General features: G+C 40.7%; 2 protein-coding genes across 10 annotated transcripts in view; both read left to right on the top strand.

Moving 5' to 3' along the window:
• Window positions 1-12,483, top strand: part of LOC123507073 (galactose mutarotase-like) — a 31,072-nt gene extending 18,589 nt beyond the window's left edge. For 4 of the 9 annotated variants that reach the window (XM_045259625.1, XM_045259624.1, XM_045259623.1 and 1 more), the window contains exons 6-10: window positions 4,988-5,106; window positions 8,169-8,256; window positions 8,953-9,120; window positions 10,173-10,336; window positions 10,820-12,480. In XM_045259625.1, the coding sequence (XP_045115560.1) occupies window positions 4,988-5,106; window positions 8,169-8,256; window positions 8,953-9,120; window positions 10,173-10,336; window positions 10,820-10,900 (620 nt within the window). In that variant the 3' untranslated portion in view covers window positions 10,901-12,480. Of the gene's footprint in view, window positions 1-4,987; window positions 5,107-8,168; window positions 8,257-8,952; window positions 9,121-10,172; window positions 10,337-10,819 lie in introns of all 9 variants that reach the window. The other 5 variants (XM_045259621.1, XM_045259626.1, XM_045259620.1 and 2 more) reach the window with 3 other exon arrangements.
• Window positions 12,484-16,347: 3,864 nt separating this feature from the next.
• LOC123507188 (homeobox protein Hox-A7-like) overlaps window positions 16,348-25,454 on the top strand; it is a 14,061-nt gene continuing 4,954 nt past the window's right edge. Inside the window, exons 1-3 of the mRNA XM_045259877.1 lie at window positions 16,348-17,738; window positions 18,521-18,687; window positions 18,795-18,848. Coding sequence (XP_045115812.1) covers window positions 17,243-17,738; window positions 18,521-18,687; window positions 18,795-18,848 — 717 coding nt within the window. The 5' untranslated portion in view covers window positions 16,348-17,242. The remainder of the gene's footprint in view (window positions 17,739-18,520; window positions 18,688-18,794; window positions 18,849-25,454) is intronic.

The following is a 25,454-nucleotide window of genomic DNA, read 5'->3' as shown; positions in this document are numbered from 1 at the left end:
CCTGGTATACCATTTGGCCCCATTGCTTCTCTGACATCCAAATTATCCAATAATCTTTCAATATCCTCTTCGTGCACTGTGATTTGCTGTAATCCTTGACAATGTAATGTCCTATTAGATTCTGCAAAATCTTCTTCTACAGTGAATACCGTTTTGAAGCTTTCATTCATTATTTGACACATTTCCTACTCTATTTGGTATGTATTCCCTCCTTTAATTATTTTTTCTATTGTTTCCGTGTTCTTCATTTTGCCATATCTGAATTTGTAGAAAAGCTTGGCTTTGTCTTTGCTTTTATTCACATCTTTCTCAAAGTTTCTTTCTTCCTCTCTCCTTACTTTTATATATTCATTTATCAGTCTTATACTGCTGTCTGTTATTGTCATTTCTCTGCTTTATGAGTTTCTTCCAAGCTTAATCTTTTGCCTTTTTAGCTTCTGTGCATCTAGCTTTGTACCAAGTGTGTAGTTTTTTCTTAACTATAAAAAGTATGTATTTCTTTACTCCTTCGTTATGTTTCTTTAAGAATATTTCATATTTTCCTTGGATTTTTCTTTCATACATAATGTTTCTCCGTTCAATGTCAGCAAAAATGTCTCTTGATTTTTAAAGATCTTCTCTTGCATAATTTAATTTTTCTCTTTTGTAGTCATCTCTGTAACTTATCCCATCCTCCTCCTGTAGTTCCAGCTCTAATGTCACATGATCACTTCTTCCCAATGGACTAAGATATTGTATGTTGGAAGTGGGCTCTGGTTTCTTTGTGAATACTAGGTCAAGCAATGATGGTTCTTCTTTCCCTTTGTACCTTGTTGACTCCTCCACCCACTGGTCCATTGTATTTACCAGAGTCAACTGTAACACCTCCTCACTCCACTGCCCTGCATTATCCATTACTTCCATCTTTCTCCATTTTATTTTTTAGAGTTAAAATCTCCAGCTAAAAGTATTATTCCATCTCTTCTCAACATGTTATCTAAGCACTTAATCACCTCTCTTTGCATATCCTTATGTTCCTCAGTTACCCATGTATTTGTCTTTGGTAGCACATATGTAACATTGATTTTTCTTTTTTTTAATTCCTCTGTTTTTGATTGTTACTCCTATTACTTCCACCTTGCCCTTACCATATTGCACTTCCTCCACACATATATTATCACGAGCCATTATTAGCACTTCTCCCCCTTTACCAGGGGTGTGGAGTCGGATTTTCAAAAGTCCGACTCCGACTCCGACTCCAGTAAATTTAAATGTTGCGACTCCGACTCCGACTCGGACTCCAGGAAATTTGAAGGTTGCGACTCCGACTCCGTTTTTTTTTTTTTTTTTTTTTTTTTTTTTTTTTTTTTTTACAGTACGATATAGTCTATTTTTTTTTCACATCAGGGATGGTGGCCAAGGGAAAAGATTAAGCAAAAAGCCCACTAGTTGCCACACCCAAAAAAGAAGAAAGTTAAGAGAATCAATACTTACATTTTTTCGAGTCAATCTATAAAAGTGTACTTGACGATTATATAATTATCATAAGTTGATGAAAATGATCTTTATATGTAGTGCTTGATTGGACACATCCTCCACAAGTCAATTTCTCCCAATTTGTAGGAATCTTCAGTCTCCATGAAGTGGAATCTTTACTCGAAAATTTATCACATAAAGGAGTCGGAGTCGCTCATATTTTTACCGACTCCGACTCTGACTCCAATTCCGACTCCGACTCCGACTCCGGCCAAAAGTAGCCGACTCCTCGACTCCTTGACTCCGACTCCGACTCCACACCCCTGCCCTTTACCCTTCCCGTCTCTTCTTCAGCTATTAAAACCCTCCTCCTTACAGTTAACATTGATCTCCACTCTTCATTTTGTTTAAATGATGCATATTACTTCCAGCTTTTTCTCTTTCAAATAATCCCTAACCTTCAGCATGCTGGATAACAACCCATTTACATTAGTATAAGTCACTCTTAATTTCTTGCCTCTTCAATGACCTCCTTCTGTAGATTTCACTTCTTTAGTCTCATACCTAGAACGCTTCAGTAGAAATTCTTTTTTTCGATCTCCGCCCTTTTCTCATTTTTTTCCTTAGCTTCATTTCTTAGCACTTCATCCTTTTCCCTCTCTTCCAGGCTCATATCTCTTTTCGTCCATATATCCTTAAATTCAGTATCATCAACCAGGTTCCCTTTCCTTGTCATAATTTCTTCCACTACCACCTGCGATCTCATTCTCACTTTCATTAGTCTCTTACCCCCTTCACTAAATTCTCTCAACCTAATCACTTCCTCCACTTCCTGGTCCAACTCCTGTGTGCTGTCCTGGACCTGTTTGATAATAGTTTTGGTGAATTCCCTCTATTCTCGCCTTCTTACGAACTTGTTTGGAATTTTTTCCCCTTCATCCCCGAAATTAAGAAACATTTCCTCTTATCCACTGTATCCCTCACTAGATCTTCTTTTTCCTTAATTACTTGTATAACAGTGTCCTTTGTCTTTTCCTGAATTTGCTTCCTTACTACCTCTGAAAATTTAACTTTTTCCTCTTTCTGTTCTTGTTTCCATGCATTTCATAATTCCTCCAATTTGCTTTCGCCCATTCCATTCTCTACTTTATCCTCCCCATCCTGTATTTTTTTCTGTAGTCTCCTTAAGGAGTCTTCATACTCGCAACATGTAGCCTTTAGTATATCGTTTTGTTTCCTTATCTATTGCATCTCCTCCTTCATGACTTGATTTATTTCTCTTACTTTGTCACATTCCTCTAATCTCCCTTTTTGTTCAGTGTTTTCTTTTATCAACTTGTCTTGTTGTTCCATCATATTTGACATCATCTCCTTCATGTATCATATCTTCCTTTCCATATTTATCAGCCTCTTCATATTACCTCTTTCCTCCCTAAATCCAGAAAAATCCTTAGTCTCTTCAGACCAACAGGTGTTTTGATAAACCTTTGGTTTTCAAAACATACTGTTTATTTTGGTCCCATACATTTGGCAGCGCCACCTAGCTCTGCCTCTCTCCATTTTTCCGTTCTATACAGTATCCAAATCTTATTTATTTTGCAAACAGGAGAACCTTATGGTCCCCCTATCCTTCTGTACACATGTCTAGGTCAGGTTCCATAGCCTGCTGAAGTGCCTCCCCTTGGAGCTGTTTTTGCACGTCTTGTCAGTATGGCTTTTTGACAGTGTGTGTGTATTTACCTAGTTGTAGTTTTACAGGGCCCCGTCTCCATATCTACACTTATCCAATCTTACTTTAAAAGTATGCACACTCGATGCAGACACTACTTCTTCATTTAAACTGTTCCACGTCTCAATACATCTTTGCGGGAAACTATATTTTTTAACATCTCTCAGACATCTTCTTTTTCTCAGCTTTTTACTATGTGATCTTATGCTTCGAATGTCATATTCTTCTCTTAGGATCAGTTTCTCATTATCCACTTGGTCCATTCCGTTGATCAATTTATAAACTTGTATCAGATCTCCTCTCTCTCTTCTTTGTTCCAGGGTTGGTAGATCCATAGCCTTTAGTCTCTCCTCATATGTCATCCCTTCAAATTCTGGAACCATTCTTGTAGCCATTTTTTGTAGTCTCTCCAACTTCCTTATGTGTTTCTTTTTATGAGGGGTCCACACTACTCCTGCATATTCCAATCTGGGTCTTATTATAGTACTTATCAATTTCTTCATAATTTCTTTGTCCATGTAGTGAAATGCTACTCCAATATTCCTTAGCAAATTATATGTTTCTCTAAAACTTCTATCAATATGACTTACCGGTTGATTGTTTTCTTCCATCGTCACTCTTAAGTCCTTTTCCTTTTTTACTTTCTCCAGTTCTACTCCATCTCTCATCTTATAGATTCCCACGGGTTGTCTTTCACTCTTTTCCATTTCCATGTGTGTGTGTGTGTGTGTGTGTGTGTGTGTGTGTGTGTGTGTGTGTGTGTGTGTGTGTGTGTTTCACTGTTTGATCTGCTGCAGTCTCTGACGAGACAGCCAGACTTTACCCTACGGAACGAGCTCAGAGCTCATTATTTCCGATCTTCGGATAGGCCTGAGACCAGGCACACACCAAATACCGGGACAACAAGGTCACAACTTCTCGATTTACATCCTCCATCACTTTTCCTAGTACCTACTCACTGCTAGGTGAACAGGGGCTACACGTGAAAGGAGACACACCCAAATATCTCCACCCGGGCGGGGAATTGAACCCTGGTCCTCTGCCATGTGAAGCCAGCGCTCTAACCTTTGAGCTACTGGGCGTGTAATGTATATGTGTGTGTGTGTGTGTGTGTGTGTGTGTGTCATTCCGGAAGGTTTTGAAAGGATACTAAGCTAAGCTAAAATCAGTGATGTAATGATTGTTGTATTATTAATGAATACAAAAATCTGCATACATAAATATCAATAGAATTTGAGGTACTTTGAAGAAAGAGAGATGGTGTATGAGCCCTCAAGAAGAGAAACAAACTGAAGTTTATGTGACTTGTGAAGTGGAAGTAGGAATTCTCTGTTCTGTAATTTGGAACTGAGTTAGACAAGTGTAGAGGAGCTTGCATAGTGTTGTGTTGTGTGCCAGGCTCCAAGGTTCAGTGGGTCATGTGCTGCTCATCTCTGTTCTGATACTCTTGCATCACCCAAGATCATTCTCTCACAAGCTTGGCATAATTTTGAACGTTATATACATTTTCTTGGCTTGTCACTCACATTCATTCTTCTGAAGTATCCATAGCATTTTAATTTTTTTGCATGAAACTGTCCTAACACTCCACAAGCCATAGCCTTTCAGTTGTACATTTGTGTATTGAAAAAGACAGCTATATTTATGAATAGGTGACACAGTAGCTGCTTCACTTCTTATGTTTCTTGTCAGTCAGTTATGTATTTCAGTCTGATCAGTTCAGAAATATTTTTCCATTGATTACATGTTGTGTTTTGCTTGGAGAGGTAAAATACTGAAGCTGTGATCTATATGTTGTTGTGTTGCAGGTGAAGTATTCTCTTGATGCAGCAGGAGGACTCAGGATAGACTTTGAGGCAATGACCACCCAAGCCACTCCAATCAACATGACCAACCACTGCTTCTTCAACCTGGCAGGACATGTGAGTGCAGCAGCAGCTTATTGTGTGCTCCCTGGATTCTGTCTTTGTATTGGAATTACTTAAGTGATTATCAATGTTCATAGTAGTATGGTCTACCTTAGATTTTCTCTTGGTGCTGTTGTTCAATAGATGGTTATTGTTCACATTGACATGAAAACCTATCATGCACTCTTTAGAGTATCATAGAAACACCTGGGGTTTGCTCAGGTGGTTATTGCTGTTCACACTGAATTCATGCTCCCTTTAGAGTGTCATAGAACTGCTTAGAGTTCTGTGGTTACTCTGAATTCTCCGTTACCGGGAGTAGTTTGTCTGCGAGGCCCCCTTTCCCTCTTTTGGTAATTTATTCTCTTTTAATAATGCAAAAAATATTTTGAGCATTTAAACTTCTTTATTTTACCCTCAATGTTGAAATAAAACAGATCACTATTATTTAAGAAGAATGTAGTAATAAAAAATTGCCTTACAAAGAATAGATGAATTAAAGATATTGCTTCCTGTGTGGTGTAATAATTCTGTGGGGTCCAGTGATGTCTTTGACAAGCATTTAATGACTGCCTAAATGACATTGCTGAGGTGACAAAGGACGGGACATTGCTGAGGTGACAAAGGACGGGAGGAAGACAAGGGATTGACATGGTCAGAGTAGACTGCCTCCACGCTATTGCCACCTCTATGTAGATCATGCATGGGCTTTCCTTCTTTCTCTAACTATGCTCTGCCTCCTTGCCCTCTGTCTCTGTCTTTCTCTACCTCTGTTTTTATATAGATTGGTGTGTTTCAAAATTATTTCTGAAATCCTCCTAACTTTGATTATAGTACATTGCCATTGAGGTAAAAATAAGGGGGTTTTCTATAGAAAAGTGATTCCCCATCCTAAATGTAGCATCTGAGGAGTGAAGTGCAGCCCTGGCCCTGTTGAGTGCTGATACCTTGCACCTTACTTACACACTCTTGCTGTAGACTATTGGCCTGCTGCAAGCTCACCATATGGCCACCCTCACAGCCAATCTAAGGCAGTAGTCTGCAATGTGAACAAGTAGTTCTTGGAAGAAATACTTGAGAGAGAGAGAGAGAGAGAGAGAGAGAGAGAGAGAGAGAGAGAGAGAGAGAGAGAGAGAGAGAGAGAGATTTTGGAGAAGCTGTGTTGTTGACATTGCTTACTTTCTGCACTTTGCTGAGGATGCAATTTGGTCATTATGTTATCTAGAAGAAAGCCTTGCTCACTCACACTTCATCTGAATTACTCTCAGTCAAAAGAAGAAAGAAATTAAATTGTAGACCTCTAAAGACCAGTAAATGAAGACAAAAATCAAGTGATTGGTATTTTTTTTTTTTTTTTTTTTTTTTTTTTATCATTCTCTTTCTCTCTCTCTCTCTCTCTCTCTCTCTCTCTCTCTCTCTCTCTCTCTCTCTCTCTCTCTCTCTCTCTCTCTCTCTCTCTCTCTCTCTGTGTGTGTGTGTGTGTGTGTGTGTGTGTGTTTCACTGTTTGATCTGCTGCAGTCTCTGATGAGACAGCCAGACGTTACCCTACGGAACGAGCTCAGAGCTCATTATTTCCGATCTTCGGATAGGCCTGAGACCAGGCACACACCACACAACGGGATAACAAGGTCACAACTCCTCGATTTACATCCCGTACCTACTCACTGCTAGGTGAACAGGGGCTACACGTGAAAGGAGACACACCCAAATATCTCCACCTGGCCGGGGAATCGAACCCCGGTCCTCTGGCTTGTGAAGCCAGCGCTCTAACCACTGAGCTACCGGGTGTGTGTGTGTGTGTGTGGCAGTGTCATTATCCTTGATTGCCCAACAACCTTCAAACAGAAATGCAGAGCTAGCAATTCACTCCGGCAGGCCGTGGGTTCAACCTGCCTGGGATCCCAGTTCACCCTGGGTGTCACTCTGGTGACCTGCACAGGCAAGCAGTTGCCACTTTCCACCTTATTTCATGTTTTGTAAATTGTAGATGAATAAAAATGAGTTACAATGGTATTTAGCATACAGGAGTAGATGAACATGAGTCCTTTTTGGCTTGTTTACAGTGTCATATGTATTCATCTGTGCGACGATGCAGTAACTGTGAATTCGTGGGGGGGAAAAAAAGAAAAAAAAAAAAAAAAGATGCCTTTATGGTCCCTCAAAATTTGGTTAGTATCTGACTAATCTATTATTGAGCGAAATCCATTATTGAACGAAATCCATTATTGCGAAGTTCATTATTGTGAGGCTCTATTCTAGTTTAAAATTAGTCCCTCAGTCCCAGGCAAAGTTTCTTGTTAGTCTTCACTATCACATGACTTGAAATTCACATTGCATTGGCTCATCTCTCCCATATGGAATAATAATGTTTATAATAATAGTATTACTACTAGCTACTAATAATAGTAATAATAATAATAATAATAATAATAATAATAATAATGATAATAATAATAATCACAATAATAATAACAATAATAAAAATATAAATTATATTTGTAATAATAATAATAATAATAATAATAATAATGATAATAATAATGCTAATAATGATAATGATAATAATAGTGATAATGATAATAATAATAATGATAATAATAATAATAATAATAATAATAATAATGATAATAATAATAATAATTGTAATAATAATATTAATATAATAATGATAATGATAATAACAATAATAGTGTTTATTTTCAGCCAAGGCCATAACACATTAATGCACAACTCATTGAATGTTTCTCATGTTGAATCTTTACCATAAAGGAATGATTACTGCAAATAGGGATTTTTTTTCGTATGTGGGTATTTTAGAATAAAGTCAACATTGTTTTATTTGTAATGTCTTCTGAATAAGTCTAAATAAGTCCCTTCCTCTTCCTGCATGTCTCATTTGTTAGCATGATGAATAAGCTTCTCTTCCTCCTTGATTCTGTTTTCCTCCTTCTTCCAGCATGTCATTGTTGATTGGCTGATGAGTGATGGTCATTGATCTTAGTAGACCAGGCCAATGCATTAGCTGCTGCTTGTTTTGATGTTTGGTGGCTATATTGAGGTGCTCCTTCCTTGGCAGGCTGCAGGTCAGGGTGGCCTCTTGGAGCATCTGGTGAGGGTGAATGCTGATCGCTTCACACCTGTGGGGCAGGATCTCATACCAACAGGTGGTTCACAGTTTTATAAGTAATCAAAATCCATATCTACATCTTGCATGCTATTTATTTCTCCACTATTATTAGAGGAGGGTACAGTGGTGATGTTCTTGGTTCTTACTTTGTTTTGTGAAATTCCACTTGCAACGTAATGGATTTAAATGCATGTAATTCAGTTATGTTCTTTTACTATTTAGTTACTGCTTATACCTTATGGCATGGATTGTGATGTTGCTGGTGGTGGTGAGGGTAATGATGTGGATGTTGGGTGATATTCACTAATAGACTGGTCAGATCGGATTATTATTATTTTTTTATTTATTTATTTATTTTTTTGGGCCATCACCCTGTCTTGGGTATTAGGCCATTTTTATTAATTTTAATGATTTAAAAAACGTAAAGTGATTACAATAAATTTAAGGATGAGATGAATGATATGATTGATATGCGAAGGTGTTCTTTTATCGTGTGTACTTGTGAATCGTCAGTGTAGAAAGTATTGAAATATAAGAAAGTGCATGTGTGTACAGCGTGTATGAGTGAATGTATACTGTAATATATATATAGAAATAGTATATAAGAGAAAGAAAACAAGTTTATAATAGTCTGTCTTAGAAGTGTGGTGAGAACGTGTGTCATGTACAATAGAGCACATGGAATGCGTGAAATGGGTGACTGAGATGATCCACTACAATGACACTCTTGCAGGAGAATTAGCATCGGTGAGAGGCACGGCCTATGACCTACGTAGCCCCATCACCTTTGGGGAGGCACTGCCCCGGGCACCAGGGAATGGGTTTGATCACAATTTTTGTCTGCAGTTCAAGCACAGAGGTGAACTGGAGCTAGCAGCATGTTTCCTGCACCCTCCAACAGGTGAGAAAGTACACTTGAAATGGTGCAGCAGGTGATGAGTTAGTAAAGTACAGTGATTACAAGGTGTCAGGCTTAGCTAGTAACACTGTCTTTGCTATCAGCTTTTTAAAAATCTTTCTTTTTTTTCTTATTTATTTATTCATTTATTATTATTTTTTTTTATGTAGGAGAGGCACTGGCTCAGGGCAACTAAAGTTGCAATAAAAAGACCCACTAAAATACTGGTCATCACAGAGTTAAAAGCATCATCCAGAACCGGGGGCCGTATGCTACAAACCGTCATAGCTAATGATGTGGTTATAGCTAGACAAAATGGCACATTTCAGACATGTCTATCTATGACAGGCTCTAACCTTGTGACATAGTTATAAGTGCTAAGACTGGGTCCACCCTGTTACAGCAGTGCCAATGAGCATCATAACTCTTGTCAACATTGTGGGAACATGGCTGGATATACCATAACACAATCCCCAACAATTTTTAATGTTAATCTAACGATAACTCAGTAATGATGACTAGATAATGTCCTTTTTTTATACAGTGATGTATTATTATAAATAACTGTCAGAATGGTGTACAATCTGTTTCCCAACTCAAACAAACCTTGCTCTGTAACCTGCATGTGTTAGGCTGTTGGGTGTTATCTTCTCCTATTTATCATGTTTCTTTTGTGTGGATACACTGGCTAACTATTCCCAAAAGTGGTAATATGATGTCTTAATAATATAGATCAAAGAAAAATTATGTCAAGAATGTATTTCTTTCTATATATTTAAAGTTGAAAAAGTGTGAGCCTTAAGAGAATCAGTTGAGTGTCAGTTAAGAATTCTGTGAAACCTGATGATAATTACTATGTAGAATACTGCCCCAGGAGACAAGTATCTTGAAATCTTTCTCCCTCCTTGAAAGAGTTCAAAAGGAAGTTCAAGAGTTTTATCAGAGAACTTAAAATGATTAGATTGTTTGACTGAACTGTTTTATGAAACCGTTTGATTTTATGGAGCATTGAAACTGTACTGATGAAAGTGATGAGCCTAAGGAATGTTCACCAGGTCGTGGCTTGGAGGTGTACACCACTGAGCCTGGAGTGCAGATCTACACCGGGAACTTCCTGCCTAAAGAAGCAAACAAAATGGTTGGCCGCAGTGGGACGTCCTACACTTACCAGGGAGCATTCTGCTGTGAACCTCAGAACTTCCCTGATGCTGTCAACCAGGTGGGCAATTTATACATCTTTGTTTTTGTTTATGGTATAAGAGCACATTAACTCTTTTAATCTTTTAAATCTATTTAATTTTTCCATGTGCTGTGTGTATGGCATTTATGAATTAACAGATGAGAACAATTGGCAATAAGAGCAAACATTTATCAGAAATATCATTGAAACTGATGAGTCACTAAAACTATTGTAAAATGGCAATAGTTTCACCAACAACACCATGACAGAACTGGGGAGAAGGTACTTCTATATATGAGTGGTGTCCCTTCCTGTTGCCTCCACACTGAATGATTAGATGAATGGATAGTACAGAAATATACTACCTAATGTCTCTGAATTTTGTGGAATAGCTATTGTGTGCCATTCCATAAAGTCTGTCTTACCTTCCTGCTCCTGTATGATTCTTGTTCTTCTGCTGTTGTGTAGGAAATGGCTTGATTAACATACTAACAGAACTTCTGATTATCTTCCTTTTTACAGAGCAACTTCCCCAGTGCCATCTGCTTTCCTGGGAAGCCCTACAAGCACTCCATGATGTACAAGTTCTTTATACAAAAATAATTCCCTCCCATACATGGTAGGCTTTCCATGGTAGGTGTTGCTGTTATATTGCATGCCCTATTCTTTTGCCTCATTGAATGTTAGACATATTTACAAGTTATCTAAACAGGTATGCCACACATCCTTACCATTCATGACAGTTATGTTCTGAAGTGTGTTGTGAGTAACAGATTCATGAATGACAATGTTAACAATAACAGTAAAGAGACAGTTATGTTCCAGAACTCTTTGGCTGCCATGATTTGTTTCTTGCTAGGAAGGTGCAGTCAGCCAAAATAGAATTAAGGTAGTATGTAGTACTTGACTGCAGTCTGTGGAACAAAGGCTGACATCCATTACATATGGTTATCTGCCTTCCCTCTGGTTGCCTCTGCTGCTTCATCCTCTCTCTCCTTGCTGTGTTATGAAAGTTGTCAGCACTCTTATCATATGAGTATTTATTCTCATTTTTTGTCTTAACTCTTGAAAATAAGCCATAGATGAAATTTTGCAGTAACCAGCAGTTGGTGGATATGTTTGGAATCACCAGCAACAGCTGTGAGAGGGCGAGGGGAATTGAGATAGTTAGTTTTTCTTGCTCAAGACCTCCAAGCACTTAGTTCAGTGTGCATCTCTTGGCTCATCAAATTGACATAAAATATTAGGCTACCAAGAGAGTATCAACAGTTACTAAGACTGGTAAATGAGAATCTAATCAATTGCACATTTAAAATGTAATTATTATTCATATATAATTTGGAAAATATCAGCTTAGCTAAATGCATGTAGCAGTGAAGGTGAGTCCTGAGATGCAGCAAGTGTAGTCATTGATGTTGACTTGTACTGTAGTGTGCTAAGTGTTAGCTGTGATGTATAGATGCAGTACAATAGTTCTCAATGCATGTATTGGCTAGTAGTGTTATTTTATATATGTTCAAATATAACCAAGGGTAACAAAACTTGTGAAAGGAAGCTCACTAAGGTCTGGATTCTTAGGAGAATAGTACAAAGGCATGTCCAAAATAATCTGATGGTGTCTTGAAACTTTATCAGACAGCAATAAACAGTTCAGGTGGCGATGTCTGCCTTGAGTGTTAGTGCTTTGTTGTTGGGGTGGCAGATAGGAGTCAATTATAGAAAACTGCCTTGATATGGAGTTGTAATAAATAGGAAATGTCCATGTTTTAAAACTATAAGGAAATAAGGGAAGCTGCAGGAAGCCATCAGCCTTACATGTGGCAGTCTAACTATGAAATAAGTCTACTTATATCCACATACCCTTATTCATAAATTTGCTTATTTTTTTAAACTCTTAAATGACAGCACTTACAACCTAAATGCTGTTGGTACTGAGTCTATTCTATTCAGCAATATTTCAGAAGCAATTACTTTCAGTACATTTTTCAAATCCAACTTAATCATTCTTGAACCCATTAATTTTTTTTGTGCCACAGAAAATTTCGCTTGTGTCACTCTGCTTCACTGAGATTTTGCTGTGCACGTCACTACTGTAGTGACAATCCCAGCACGGTGTCAGGCTCAACTGTTATACGTAGTTTATACCCACATTTATTGCTGCTTTTTTTTTTTTTTCTTTTCATTAAACTCTGAAATATAAATGTTTGTACTTTACCTTGTGTGGTCACTGAGATATGTTATAGCATATATATATATATATATATATATATATATATATATATATATATATATATATATATATATATATATATATATATATATATATATATATATGCCAATTTGCGACTGAAATTGCAAGTCGGGAGAAATCAGTTGTAAAACAAAACCAACATGGTTTTGTTCAGTCTATTTGCGATTTATTTACGTCGTGACGTCACGGAATAAGCTTTGAAAATGTGGTCTCCAGGTGTCGAGATGTTAGAGTTGGTGAGGGAAAAAGAACACATCTGGGACCCCAGACATGAATTATACAGCAAAAAGGCTTGCGCAAATCGTCGTTCGATGAAATAGCTGCCACTCTCCAAGAACCGTTTCCTACAATGCAGCTAGGGTGTTGTTGGAGGTGATTGAAGACTTGTCAGGATTTAATTTGATTACAATTGTGCATAGTCTTCTTGAGATTAGTATGTGGTAGACACTCCTTTCTTTCCTTCTACTTAGCCAGGGACGTATCCACAGGCATTTTCTTTTCTGTTGATTTTTCCGGTACGTCTAAAGAAGGGCAACCACCGCTTCAGCATCGTCACTGGAGGAAGACATCTTGGCAGGTTGTTATTTACATTCACTTCCCGCCAAGACGCCAACTAGTCAATACTTTCCTGTCTTATGTGTGACGTATTCCGACTAGAAAGATTCAGTCGATACTTCTAGCGATTTGCAATTTCAGTTGCAGATTGGCACGTATGAATCTGTCTGAACAGAACAAAATGCATAATGAACCTTTCATCATGTGGTTTGGAAGCGTTGCCAATGACTGAATGTAGTGTATTTACCTAGTTGTATTTACCTAGTTGTAGTTTTACAGGGCCTGGGCTTTATGCTCGTGTGGCCCCGTCTCCATATCTACACTTATCCAATTTTTCTTTAAAACTATGTACACTCTTTGCTGACACCACTTCCTCACTCAAAATGTTCCAAGTCTCAACACATCTTTGCGGGAAACAAAATTTTTTAACATCTCTCAGACATCTTCCCTTCCTCAGTTTCTTACTATGCGATCTTGTGCTTCTAATGTCATATTCTTCTCTCAGGATTAGTTTCTCATTATCCACTTGATCCATTCCGTTAATCAATTTATAAACTTGTATCAGATCCCCTCTCTCTCTTCTCTGTTCCAGGGTTGGTAGATCCATAGCTTTTAGTCTCTCCATATGTCATCCCTTTAAATTCTGGAACCATTCTTGTAACCATTTTTTGCAGTCTCTCCAATTTCCTTATGTGTTTCTTTTTATGGGGGGGGGGTCCACACAACTCCTGCATATTCCAATCTAGGTCTTATTTTAGTACTTATCAATTTCTTCATAATTTCTTTGTCCATGTAGTGAAATGCTAATCCAATATTCCTTAGCAAATTATACGCCTCTCTGAAAATTCTATCTATGTGTGTGTGTGTGTAATTCACTGTTTGATCTGCTGCAGTCTCTGACGAGACAGCCAGACGTTACCCTACGGAACGAGCTCAGAGCTCATTATTTCCGATCTTGGGATAGGTCTGAGACCAGGCACACATCACACACCGGGACAACAAGGTCACAACTCCTCGATTTACATCCCGTACCTACTCACTGCTAGGTGAACAGGGGCTACACGTGAAAGGAGACACACCCAAATATCTCCATCCGGCCGGGGAATCGAACCCCGGTCCTCTGGCTTGTGAAGCCAGCGCTCTAACCACTGAGCTACCGGACCGTGTGTGTGTGTGTGTGTGTGTGTGTGTGTGTGTGTTTCAAGACGGCAGTAAAATGCATGTGTTAGGCTTTTGTAAGGACAGTACATGATTAAGCTATCTATACAAGTAATTTCATTTGAATTTTCCGTAAATATTTAAAACAACGATTATTTATGTCAGATAGTCTTCCAGGGTCTTTCAGTGTGCGTGGTATTAACGTGTGTTCATTTAGCGTTGAGCGTGAGGGGACGCAGCGCCGTGTGGCAATGTCGTCACTCGAATCACCGGGTATTGACTCGTTAAGCATGGATTCTCTAAAGTCTAAAGGATATATGACTTCAATGGGAGGGCTTAAGGAATCACCTAAGTACTGTGCATTTAGCGACCAGTAGATGGCAGACTGGTCGATCACAGCTGACGGGGATAGTAAAGGGGAAAGAGAGGAGGAACAATAAACTTATCAAATCAAATCAAAGAGAGGAGGGCCTGCTAGCGTGAGAGTCGTTACATTCAATTTTCAAGCCCTCAGACATGAGATCAGAGATGGACGGAACACTACTACTTGGCTCTTGCAATAGCTGTGACCTTTGTAGCAAAAGCAAAGAAACACATCAAGAGTTGAAACTCTATTTATTCCCCTAAGACCTTAAAAGGTATATAGGAAATACTGGTGGCATTTAAATTGAGATGATATGTGTGTGAACTTCAACAACAGGTGGTGTAAATATGTGAATTGTGAGGGTTGTCTCACCCGGAGACTTCTACCTTCCCATTTTTCTTTTTAGTCAGTGCACTTCTCAATGTAGTCACTTGCAAGACGCTGTATGATTAATTTCTGGACCACCGAGTGGCTCGTTTGAATTGAATATATCATATTTAAGTCTCTGCCAGAAATTATGCAAGTTGATATAACATATCATGCAAGTGTGGAGGCTCACATGTTGCTAGGCCACTGGAGTCTGATGCTGAGTAACTTTGTTCTCCTTGCGTGTGCACTGCTCGTGTGACAAACGTATTACTGGCGTGTTGAGGCAACTGTTGTTTATGGCTTGCCTACCTAGCACCCGTGTTAATTTGCACCACATATCTAGGTCGTTGAGAAGATTGTATGTGCTATAGCTATATGCTGTATAGAAGTTACCCTTACCTTGATCATTCTGGAGGTTAGGCAATATATTATGTTCTGGTGTACACAGAGTAGCATTGGTGGTGTGTTCACTCCAGTTTCTTTTGGCATGGCTGATCGGCTGTCATCATTGGACAAAACATAAATGTAAATGAAAACAATAGAAATAGCGAAAACAAAAATTAATAAAGCAACAAAACTACTATCATTGATACTTCATTTTATTCTATTTATTAATTTATAGAAAAGCCGAAAAGAACGACATATTTGAAAAATGTACTCGCCCGTGGGCCGGTAGTTTCCTTTACAAATAGGTCGTTCCTTTAGGTTATTATTTATTTATTTGATTTTTATTTTATAAATTAAAACACACACACACACACACACACACACACACACACACACACACACACACACACACACACACACACACACACACACACACACACACACACACACACCTAACATATGAAGAAAGGCTGAAGGAAATGGGACTGCTAACCTTACAAGATAGAAGAGAAGGAGGAGACTTAATAACAATGTATGAAATAGTTAATGGCATTGAAGAGATAGACAAGCAAGACCGGTACTAGTAACAGAAGAAGCTGGAAGGACAAGAGGACATGCAACGATCAGGAAGAGGCAGTGTGTGAAGGATATTGGAAAATACAGTTTTCCGCATAGAATGGTGGTAAAGTGGAATGCTTTGAATGATGAAGTTGTTGCAGCACATAATGTGCATAACTTTAAAGAAAAATTAGATAAGTGGCGAACCCTGTACAATACTAGGTAAATACACACACACACACACACACACACACACACACACACACACACACATATATATATATATATATATATATATATATATATATATATATATATATATATATATATATATATATATATATATATATGTGTGTGTGTGTGTGTGTGTGTGTAGAAGGCGGATGGTGGCAGGTGGAGGGAGAGTCCCTGAGAGTTGCTTGGACCAGTCTCAATGGCCGTGAGCAAGGTCCCACAGTGTACAGAAGTTCCAGTGGGTGTTTGTCGTATGCATGAACAGGTCAACCATGCAGTCATGGATGTAGTGTAGGCCTCTTGTCGATATCCTATTGCAAGTATTTGTTTTTCAGTCTCAGTATCAGATCAGTAAAGCTGTAGCAAAAGCTTCACTATTGACTATTATGATCTTGGAATTTTATTAAGACTGATGGCAGTAGAGGACGCCAACAAGTGTCTTAGCGGCTGAATAGAGAGTGAGCACCATATTGGCGGCCAGGGAATGCAACAAGAGCCTGATGCCGACGCGTATTCCACGATAAGACAAGAGTTGCCGTGTTCGCCGGCTAGCAGTGCCCGTCGCACCCTGGAGCTGCCTGGTTACCACAGCCTGGATGTGTCTTGCTGCAGAGTGCCGTACCATACGAGAAACAGCTGTCCCTCTTCTTATGTTCTCCTGATACCTGAATGCTGCAGACTTGGAGGAATTAAAGGCTGCTCGGCACCCAAAGAGAAGCCACTTCCCTGAAATGCAGCAATCAGTGCCTCGCCTGATGAGCCCCAAGACTGTCCCTGTTAGTCACTTGCGACTGCTTGTTTATCACAGGACCGCCACGCCCAAGTGGTCCCAGGAAATGTTCACGTTTCACGGATGTTTACACACTTCTATCTCGTCACAATAACAGTGAGGACTACTCTGCATTATCAAGACGCCAGCTAAAGCATATCAATCGTGATCAACTAGTTAGTGCATTGGGAATGCGTGGGGAAGAAGACAGTTCACACGCGTCGGTGCTCAAATCCTGGGTGAAGTAGGAGTTTCGCATCGCTGCTCTGCCTTCCGTTGGGAACGTACTGACCTTCAATTATGGTGACGAGATACACCATAGATCAAATCCTGTCCCGCGGCTCCTCGTCCTCGCCGCCCGCCACCCCCACTCCGTCCCCCACTCTCCTCTCCAGCACGTCCCACAGCCCTTTGTGGCGGCCCACTCCGCTGACCAATGGTGCTCTCGAGACGAGCCACCACCTCACTGCGAACCGCAGATACAATGAGCCTCATCACAGAGACGCCAGGACAGACTCCCTCACGACAGACGACGAGGAGGAGACACACAAGGGGAGGGATAGCCGTGCCGAGGACGTACACCGTCTGGCCTGTCCTGTGCCCCTGCGTCCCCAGATCAACCTACCTCTCTGCGACACCCCCGCACTGGAGGCCTTTGGGCTGCGACCTGACCTGAGCTACGCTGGGCTGGAGGGAGGCGTGTATGGGCTGATGCTTCGCCAGTACATGGAGGCTCACTACCACCTAGGCGGGCCACGCTCCCTCTTGCCTCTATCCTTCCAGGGATACGATTCAGGTGACTCTGTTTTCTGTTCTGTGGTGACTGTCGTGTAGGTCGAGGTGAAGCTTCAGCATGCTGTGGCAGTTTCGTTACTGGTGTGCGCGTCGGCTTCTCGCGGGGACGTTGTGACATGGCCCCTTGGCAGACCACGTGCTGATGTAATTTGTTTCTGGATCACGTGAATTGGTGTACTTTGATGGCACAGAGATTTTGGGTTTGGTATAGTTAGTTCGGGAAAGTGTTACGTGTTGGTTGGACGATGGACAGCTACATTTAGTCAGCACATGCTGTCTTGTTCCCAGTGGGATTGCCACGGTACCTGTTTTGTAACTAGTAACTACCCAGGAACAGTTTAAGTCCATCTACATCAGTGCCACGCCGCTCACAGGCAAATAAAGCCGTCATAACATTGTTGTCCACAGGGCACTCAAACTATCTCGGCAGCGTCCTCGCCGCCCTCCCACACTGCAGGCATATTACCTCGTCGTGCATCAGTGAAGCCGGTATCAGCAAGGCACTTTGCAGTTTAAATCTGTTAACAAAAAGCTTTACTGATTCCCTTTCAATAGCCGTGCCATTGCCACTCACTTACAGAACAGTTATTCGACCTCTTTATTTAGAGGTCAGTGGTAATTTTTGGACCGCATTGACTGCCCATGCACTGTCTGTCCATTGAAAAGTTTTCTGTGGACAGGTGGGATTATTATCCATCCTTTCCCATGACAATGTCCTTGACGCTCATCCAGTGGATAGTCACATATCACCCTTTCCTACAGCAGTGTCCTCAATTCCAACAGGTCTGGTGAACTCTGTAGGGAGCGGGCGTACGCGGCGTCGCGGGGGCCAGGTAAGGTTCACCGCGCAGCAAACCCGCCAGCTGGAAACATGGTTCGCGCGGCACAAGTACATCACACCGGCCCAGAGGAAGACCATCGCCAGGGAACTGACCCTACACGAGAAGCAGGTGAGGCGGCGGCCACTGGTGAGGTGGCTCCGTGTTGTCTTACTATGGAGTAGCGTCAATGTATTGTGTGTGGCTGCCGCTTAATGTCGCGTTTTGATCACCCGCAGGTGAAGACTTGGTTCCAGAACAGACGCGCCAAATGGAGGAAAGTCCAAGCTCAGGTAAGACAGAGGTAGCAGGATGGTCTGGGTGATACGTGGCAAGGTATAGGATAGGGACCGTAGTGAATAATAAAAGGCTGCTTAAGTCTCGTATATTACCCATCACCAGACACACACACACACACATACACACACACACACACACACACACACACACACATTTGGGTGTGTCTCCTTTCACGTGTAGCCCCTGTTCACCTAGCAGTGAGTAGTGTTGTCCCGGTGTGTGCCTGGTCTCAGGCCCATCTGAAGATCGGAAATAATGAGCTCTGAGCTCGTTCCATAGGGTAACGTCTGGCTGTCTCGTCAGAGACTGCAGCAGATCAAACAGTGAAACACACACAACCAGCCAGGATTCGTGTTTGCTTGTGTATTATTTTGTATTATGACAGTTATCGCCGTCATTATTCACTCTTTCAGTTACATCTAGAGGAATGGTGGCGGGAGTGCGGCGGCATTTAATTAAGCTGTTGAGTCGAGATAGCGCAGGTGGGGCAGGATGTAGGTGAGAAGGCGTTAGTTGAGTTGATATTTACCACATGGAGATAAGGACGCTCTCTCTCTCTCTCTCTCTCTCTCTCTCTCTCTCTCTCTCTCTCTCTCTCTCTCTCTCTCTCTCTTAGCTGTAATTATTATTGTTTCAAGATCTTTTTATTTATTTGGTTATCTATTTTTAATTTTCGCAGTGTTTCTCTTGTATAAATCTCTTCCATCTGATTTATATTAACCTGTGTTGGCTGATGTTAAAATGTGCGGCGCCATTTTAGTGTGTTGTTGGACGGTTTTAAAATTCTCTCTCTCTCTCTCTCTCTCTCTCTCTCTCTCTCTCTCTCTCTCTCTCTCTCTCTCTCTCTCTCTCTCTCTCTCTCTCTCTCTCTCTCTCTCTCTCTCTCTCTCTCTCTCTCTCTCTCTAGCGTATGCTCATATATTCTTCAAAATGTGCAGATCTATAAACGAACCACCCTTTGTTGATATGAAAGACAAGCGAGGAAAAGAGAAAAGAAACGATGAAAATGAAAAAAAAGAGAGAGAGAAAAAAAAAGAACCTGTAGTATGATTATCTCTAAAGCTGAGGAAAGACAAATCAACACATACCATACACTTGAATTAACAAAAGAGACAAATAAAATAGAATAGGCCGCTGTCTAATAGTTGGGCATTACTTTCTAAGCTTAGTTATTGATGTAAAGATGAGTACAGTGGAAAAATGGCTTCGTGGCGCGCTGGTATAATCAATTTTACTTAACCCCTTCAGTACCAGGACGCGTTTTCATATTTATCCTAAGTATTTGACGATTTTATACAGCTTCAGAAACTCATATGGTGGATTAGAATAGTGAAGACTCTGGCCATTAATCTTCTGACCTCCATAGACCCTTCCTAATGTCAATAAAATCTTCTAATCACGCCAAAAATTCATAATAGAAATACGCTACAGTACTGAAGGGGTTAATATGATCTGATTGACATAAGGAGACCCAGTGAATGATAATTTTTTTTTGGTACCTTAGCTTCACGAACTCTGCCTCGTTGAATGAAGTACGAATGAACGCCGCCTTGTGAGCTAAAATACAGGTCAACTTCGCTTCATGAAATGCAGGTAGAGAGAAAAAAAGAAAGAAAAAATCCGCTTCATAAAGTAAGATACAATTAAATATCACTTCACGAAATAGAATGTAGAATAGACTTCACTTTATAAAGTAAAAAAAAAAAGAAAAAAAAAAAAGAAAAGAAAAAAAAATAGTTCATAAAATAAGACTCAAATTCCTCTTCATAAAATACAGATAAGCTTCTCTTCTTGGCAAAAAAAAAAAAAAAAAAAAAACTTCATAAATCAAAGTACAGAATTAATGGATAAGCCAGAAATTAGAACAGTGTCAGTTCCATTCAGCGCAACGAAGAGCAACGAAATGAGGAGCTTGTCTGTTAGGGATGAGGAAACTTGTAATTGCGTGCTTCATTTTACGCCACGAACGGCAGAGAAGAGATGAGCTTGTCTGCAGTAAGAAAGAGGCGAGGAAACGTCATTACTTTCTTCATTTTGCGCAATTAAGGTCAAGCAAGTGAAAGAAACATATGGATCCTGTGTGCAATAAGTAAAAGTCAAGAAAACAAGACTAAAGTGCAGCGGAGGACAAACAAGGGAAAGAAGAGCGGCGCTTGTGTGTAAAGGGCGATGAAAAAACCAGGAGAGGAGAAGCCTGTGGTGTTTGCAATCTACTACATACAATATTTAGCAGCGGCCTGGCTTGTCAGGAGCGGCGTTCAGTTGAGAGAGGAAGTTGATAAAACGTTTAGCGGTAATTTTATGGGTGATAAGATACTTTTTAGTATTTATTTGTTATTTTTTTTTGGTATGTCTGTCATTATCAGTAGCAAACAAGAGAGAATGGCTGAGTGACTGACAGGCTGAATGGCTATATGGCTTACTAATTTACTAGCTGGTTAGATAGCTGGCTGGGTGGTTGGATGCCTGTTTGGTTGGCTGCTTGACTGGTTGGCTGGATGGCTTGGTGACTGGTTGGCTGGCTGGGTGGTTGAATGACAGTGGCTGGCTGGCTGTTTGACTGGTTGGCTGGATGGCTTGGTGACTGGTTGGCTGGCTGGCTGGTTGAATGACAGTGGCTGGCTGGCTGTTTGACTAGTTGGCTGGATGGCTTGGTGATTGGTTGGCTGGTTGGCTGGCTGGCTGGCTGACTGTTTGATTGATTGGATGGTTGGCTTACTGACTGGTTGCATAGCTGACTATCTGGCTGGCTGGATGGCTGACTGTCTGTTCTCTCTTTTCAATTCTTATCTACTTTATTTCATTTTTTTTGTGAGCGTTTTGTTTTGTTATCTAGATATTGCAGTAACTTTATGTTCGGATATATGTAAAATTTATCATTACTATTATTATTACATCATCCTCACCATCGTCATCATCATTTTCACTATTAATGCACTTCCCGTGTGAGAGCATGATAAGTTGGCAGATAAAGGGAACCATCCAGCTTGGCCATACTGTAAACACGCCAATTAGCGCATCCTCTCTGGTTGTCATCTGGGAGGAAGTCACCGCTGGCTACCACGAGGACAGCTCACCGGGAACTGCTATCACGGTACCTTCCACGCACCCTCCCCATTGTTTCGAATGACGGGAGTGAATTACTAACGTCACTAGTCAAATATTACGAGTTTTTATTTTTAATTGTTAGTATATTGACTTCCCACCGCCTCTACTCCCTGTTCTCCTGTTGCAAACGTCAGGAGTCAAATGTTGCAAGGAATTATTAGCATTTTACTATTTATTTATTCATTTTTAACTAGGATGTTAAGAATGAAAACTCTCCTTTCTTCGTATTCATGTCATTCTTCCCTTTTTTTTTTTTCAAATTCAAGATTTTATGAATGAAATCTACCTCTTTTATTGGACTGATGTTTTTTTCCTCATTTGTTATTATATTTTCTCATTTGTTATTATATTTCCTAGTTTCCTAGTGTTGATTAACGCTGTGCTTTTATTTCACATCGGATCCCTTCGTTGTGTAGGTAGATGACAATTAAAAAAAGGCATTATATTCTACCCAGAAACAATCCCTGAATAAGAAGGTTAAGCTAATTTCCGTAATCCTCCTTCCTCCTCCTGACGCCTCGCGGATCAAGAGAGGCGTGGAGAGAAGCACATAACGCTGTAATCGTTAGAAATCTGTGCTTGGTAAGGCTTAAGATCCATGAGTCACCAGGCAGCTGTACTAATGCCATCTCCCCGCTCCCTCACTCATGCAGTGGTCTCTCTTCACTCTTCGCTGACACGCTGATAAAAGTGATAGCATCCAGAATCCTTGTTGGGATCGAATGGGGCAGATAAGAGCGATAGCTTTACTTGGATCTGCGGGAGGGTGGCGGAGGAGGGATGACGGGAGGCAGGGAAGAGAGGCAGAGGATTTATCAGTTTAAATTTAAAACATGCTGGCCTTGTGAACACTGTACAAATGAAGGCAAATGTGTAAAGTGAGTAGGGAAGCACAAGTTGAGGCAAGGTGCTTTATTCTTTAACGGTTCGGTAACGGAATTGTGTCTGAAGGTGGTTTTGTAACTGAAACGTTATGGAATAAATACCTTGAATCAAATTATGTTCTCCTACCACTCACTTTACACACTTCTGAACACTGAGTGAACTCTGATCCTCCTCGTCAGTGTCAGTTTACTGCCTCGCCTGCAGATCTTTGACGCCTCTGAAGGAAGGCGAGTTTGTTTGATTTATTTATTGTTTTTGTTTTATGATCTCAACCGTTGCTATTGCTGCTATTGCCACTTTTGCGAGAGTATACGTGTGAAGTTTCAGTGTAGCAATTGCAGTTAGGTTTTTTAAAAGCATAATGACACAAATGATTAAAAGCAATGGATCGTGAATGAAGGATACAAATAACTAATGAGTAGAGTAATGAATAAGTGAATCACTGTTAATGGCAGTAAAGCTGGAACCAGCCTCGTAGTGCGCGTCGCTGATCCGAGGCTTTCGCGTTAATTGATAAGCAGCGAGCCAGGGACGCGGACAACTGTTGCTTATAAACTGTGATAACGCGCCGGCTTAACCTTTTTAGCGACGCGGCCACTATCGCCCTCTACTGCCTAATTAACGCCACGCCAAACCCAACCCCGTAGTCTGAAATATTTGTGTCCACTGATGCAGCCTTTTGTTAGAATATCGCTGGAACCATGAAATTATGTACTCTTAAAAACACAACTTCTACTACAATTGAGATCAGACTGACTCGGAGAGAGACACCGAACCAACTTCCTACACAGTTTTCAATAACCATAGACACGATCAGCTGGATCATCGTGTGTTCTTCTCTCACTGATGCTGAAGTGACGCCAAACCGACCGCTCTTATTCTTGAACGCTGAGGACTTTGAAGAACGTTATTTTCAGACCACAGGCACGACAAGTTAAAATCTCAAGGTTGTCTTTTCCCTTTGATGATGCATAATTCTTTTTAGATTACCTCTGGAACAATAACAAACACCCATGAAAAGTCTCAGTAACTTGCACTTCTAGTAGTATAAATATTCCATCATTCTTGTGTTATCAGCTGCTCCATAAACTAACTTGGCTCAATCCAATCTATTCAAACCTAACCTAACCTAAACTAACTTGGCTCAATCCAACCTATTTAAACCTAACCTAACGTAACCTAACTTATAACCTAATGTAACGTAACCTAACCTAACCTAACCTAACCTATTCAAACCTAACCTAACCTAACGTAACCTAACTCGTTCAAAAAATTCTGGGCGGAGCATTACGTACACAAATAACCTCAGCTTGGTGTGACCAGTGGCCTGCCCTCCCTTCCTCGCACGTCACGACGAAATAAACACCTGGCGGCTAGTAATTAATGAGGCGGCCATCCATTACGGTCAGGTGTGCATGGGGGGGAGGGAGTTGGGGTGTGGGGTGTTGGTGTTGTCACTCGTCACTCAAGGCGGCACTTCGTTCTCGCCTCGCCTGTTATCGTGGTGACTCCGTATCGGTATTAGTGGTGGTGCTAGTGACACTTGCTATCAGTGATGGAGTGCCGATACTTGGTGCTCCTCCTCCTCCTCCTCCTCCTCCTCCTCCTCATCGTTGTAATGCTCAGCCATTCCCTGAACCTCACGGTAGTTGAGCTGATAAAGAGTCCTTTTTCTTTTTCTATATTTATCACGGCATTAGATTTTTCACGCAGCGACGGACCATCAGTTACTTCTTGAATGCTACAGGTTGTCCTTCTCCCTTCCATGCCATTCCTGACTCTTTACCATCCGATTCTCCTTCTTTTTCCCTGCTCCGTTCACACACACAGCCGACCAGGACAGACAAACAGACAGACGGACAGACTAGGATGGCAGGAAGTGTGGGGCGGTGGGTGCAGACTGGCCAGGTGTAGAGAGCAGAGTCACGATAGGGCCGCCAATGCACGACAGGACGCGCCGACACATTACTGGTGGAGAAAACTGAGATGCGCCACGAATGATTGCCAAGAATGATGTGTAAATGCCCGAGATGTTTTGTTATGTGTATGCATTCAATGTAGTGTGACATGCATATATACATTCATATACACATACAAAGCCCCGTATCATCGCAGAGTCTTGTAAACTCTGAAATGAAGGACAGAGATCTTGATTGATGTTACTGCAATTTTGTTTGATTTGCATTACACTTATGGACACAATGCACCCACTCATAGAAAATCACACGTTCTGCCTCTAAGTCTTCTAAAGCTAGGAAATTATGTATTAGATATCTTGTCATACTTAATTTTACCGTATCTTTCCTTGAGTTCCTATATTTTCGGTACCAAGGACACACACACACACACACACACACACACACACACACACACACACACACACACACACACACACATTCGTATATAATGTTCTATATACGAGTAAGTGTTGACCGTTAAGAGTGTATGCTACATTACGTATTACTCTCATTTGTTATCCTCTGGTTAGGTAAGTGTGTGTGTGTGTGTGTGTGTGTGTGTGTGATAAGCGTCTTGCTCAGGGATTATGCTACTGCAGCCTCCCTCCTCCCCGCCCCTTCCTATCTACCCACCCTTAATCTCCTCCT

The sequence above is a fragment of the Portunus trituberculatus genome, chromosome 21 (genome assembly GCF_017591435.1).
Source record: "Portunus trituberculatus isolate SZX2019 chromosome 21, ASM1759143v1, whole genome shotgun sequence".
NCBI classification, from domain to species: domain Eukaryota; kingdom Metazoa; phylum Arthropoda; class Malacostraca; order Decapoda; family Portunidae; genus Portunus; species Portunus trituberculatus.
Note: the sequence above shows the minus strand (reverse complement) of the source record. Positions and strands in the feature narration are given on the sequence as shown.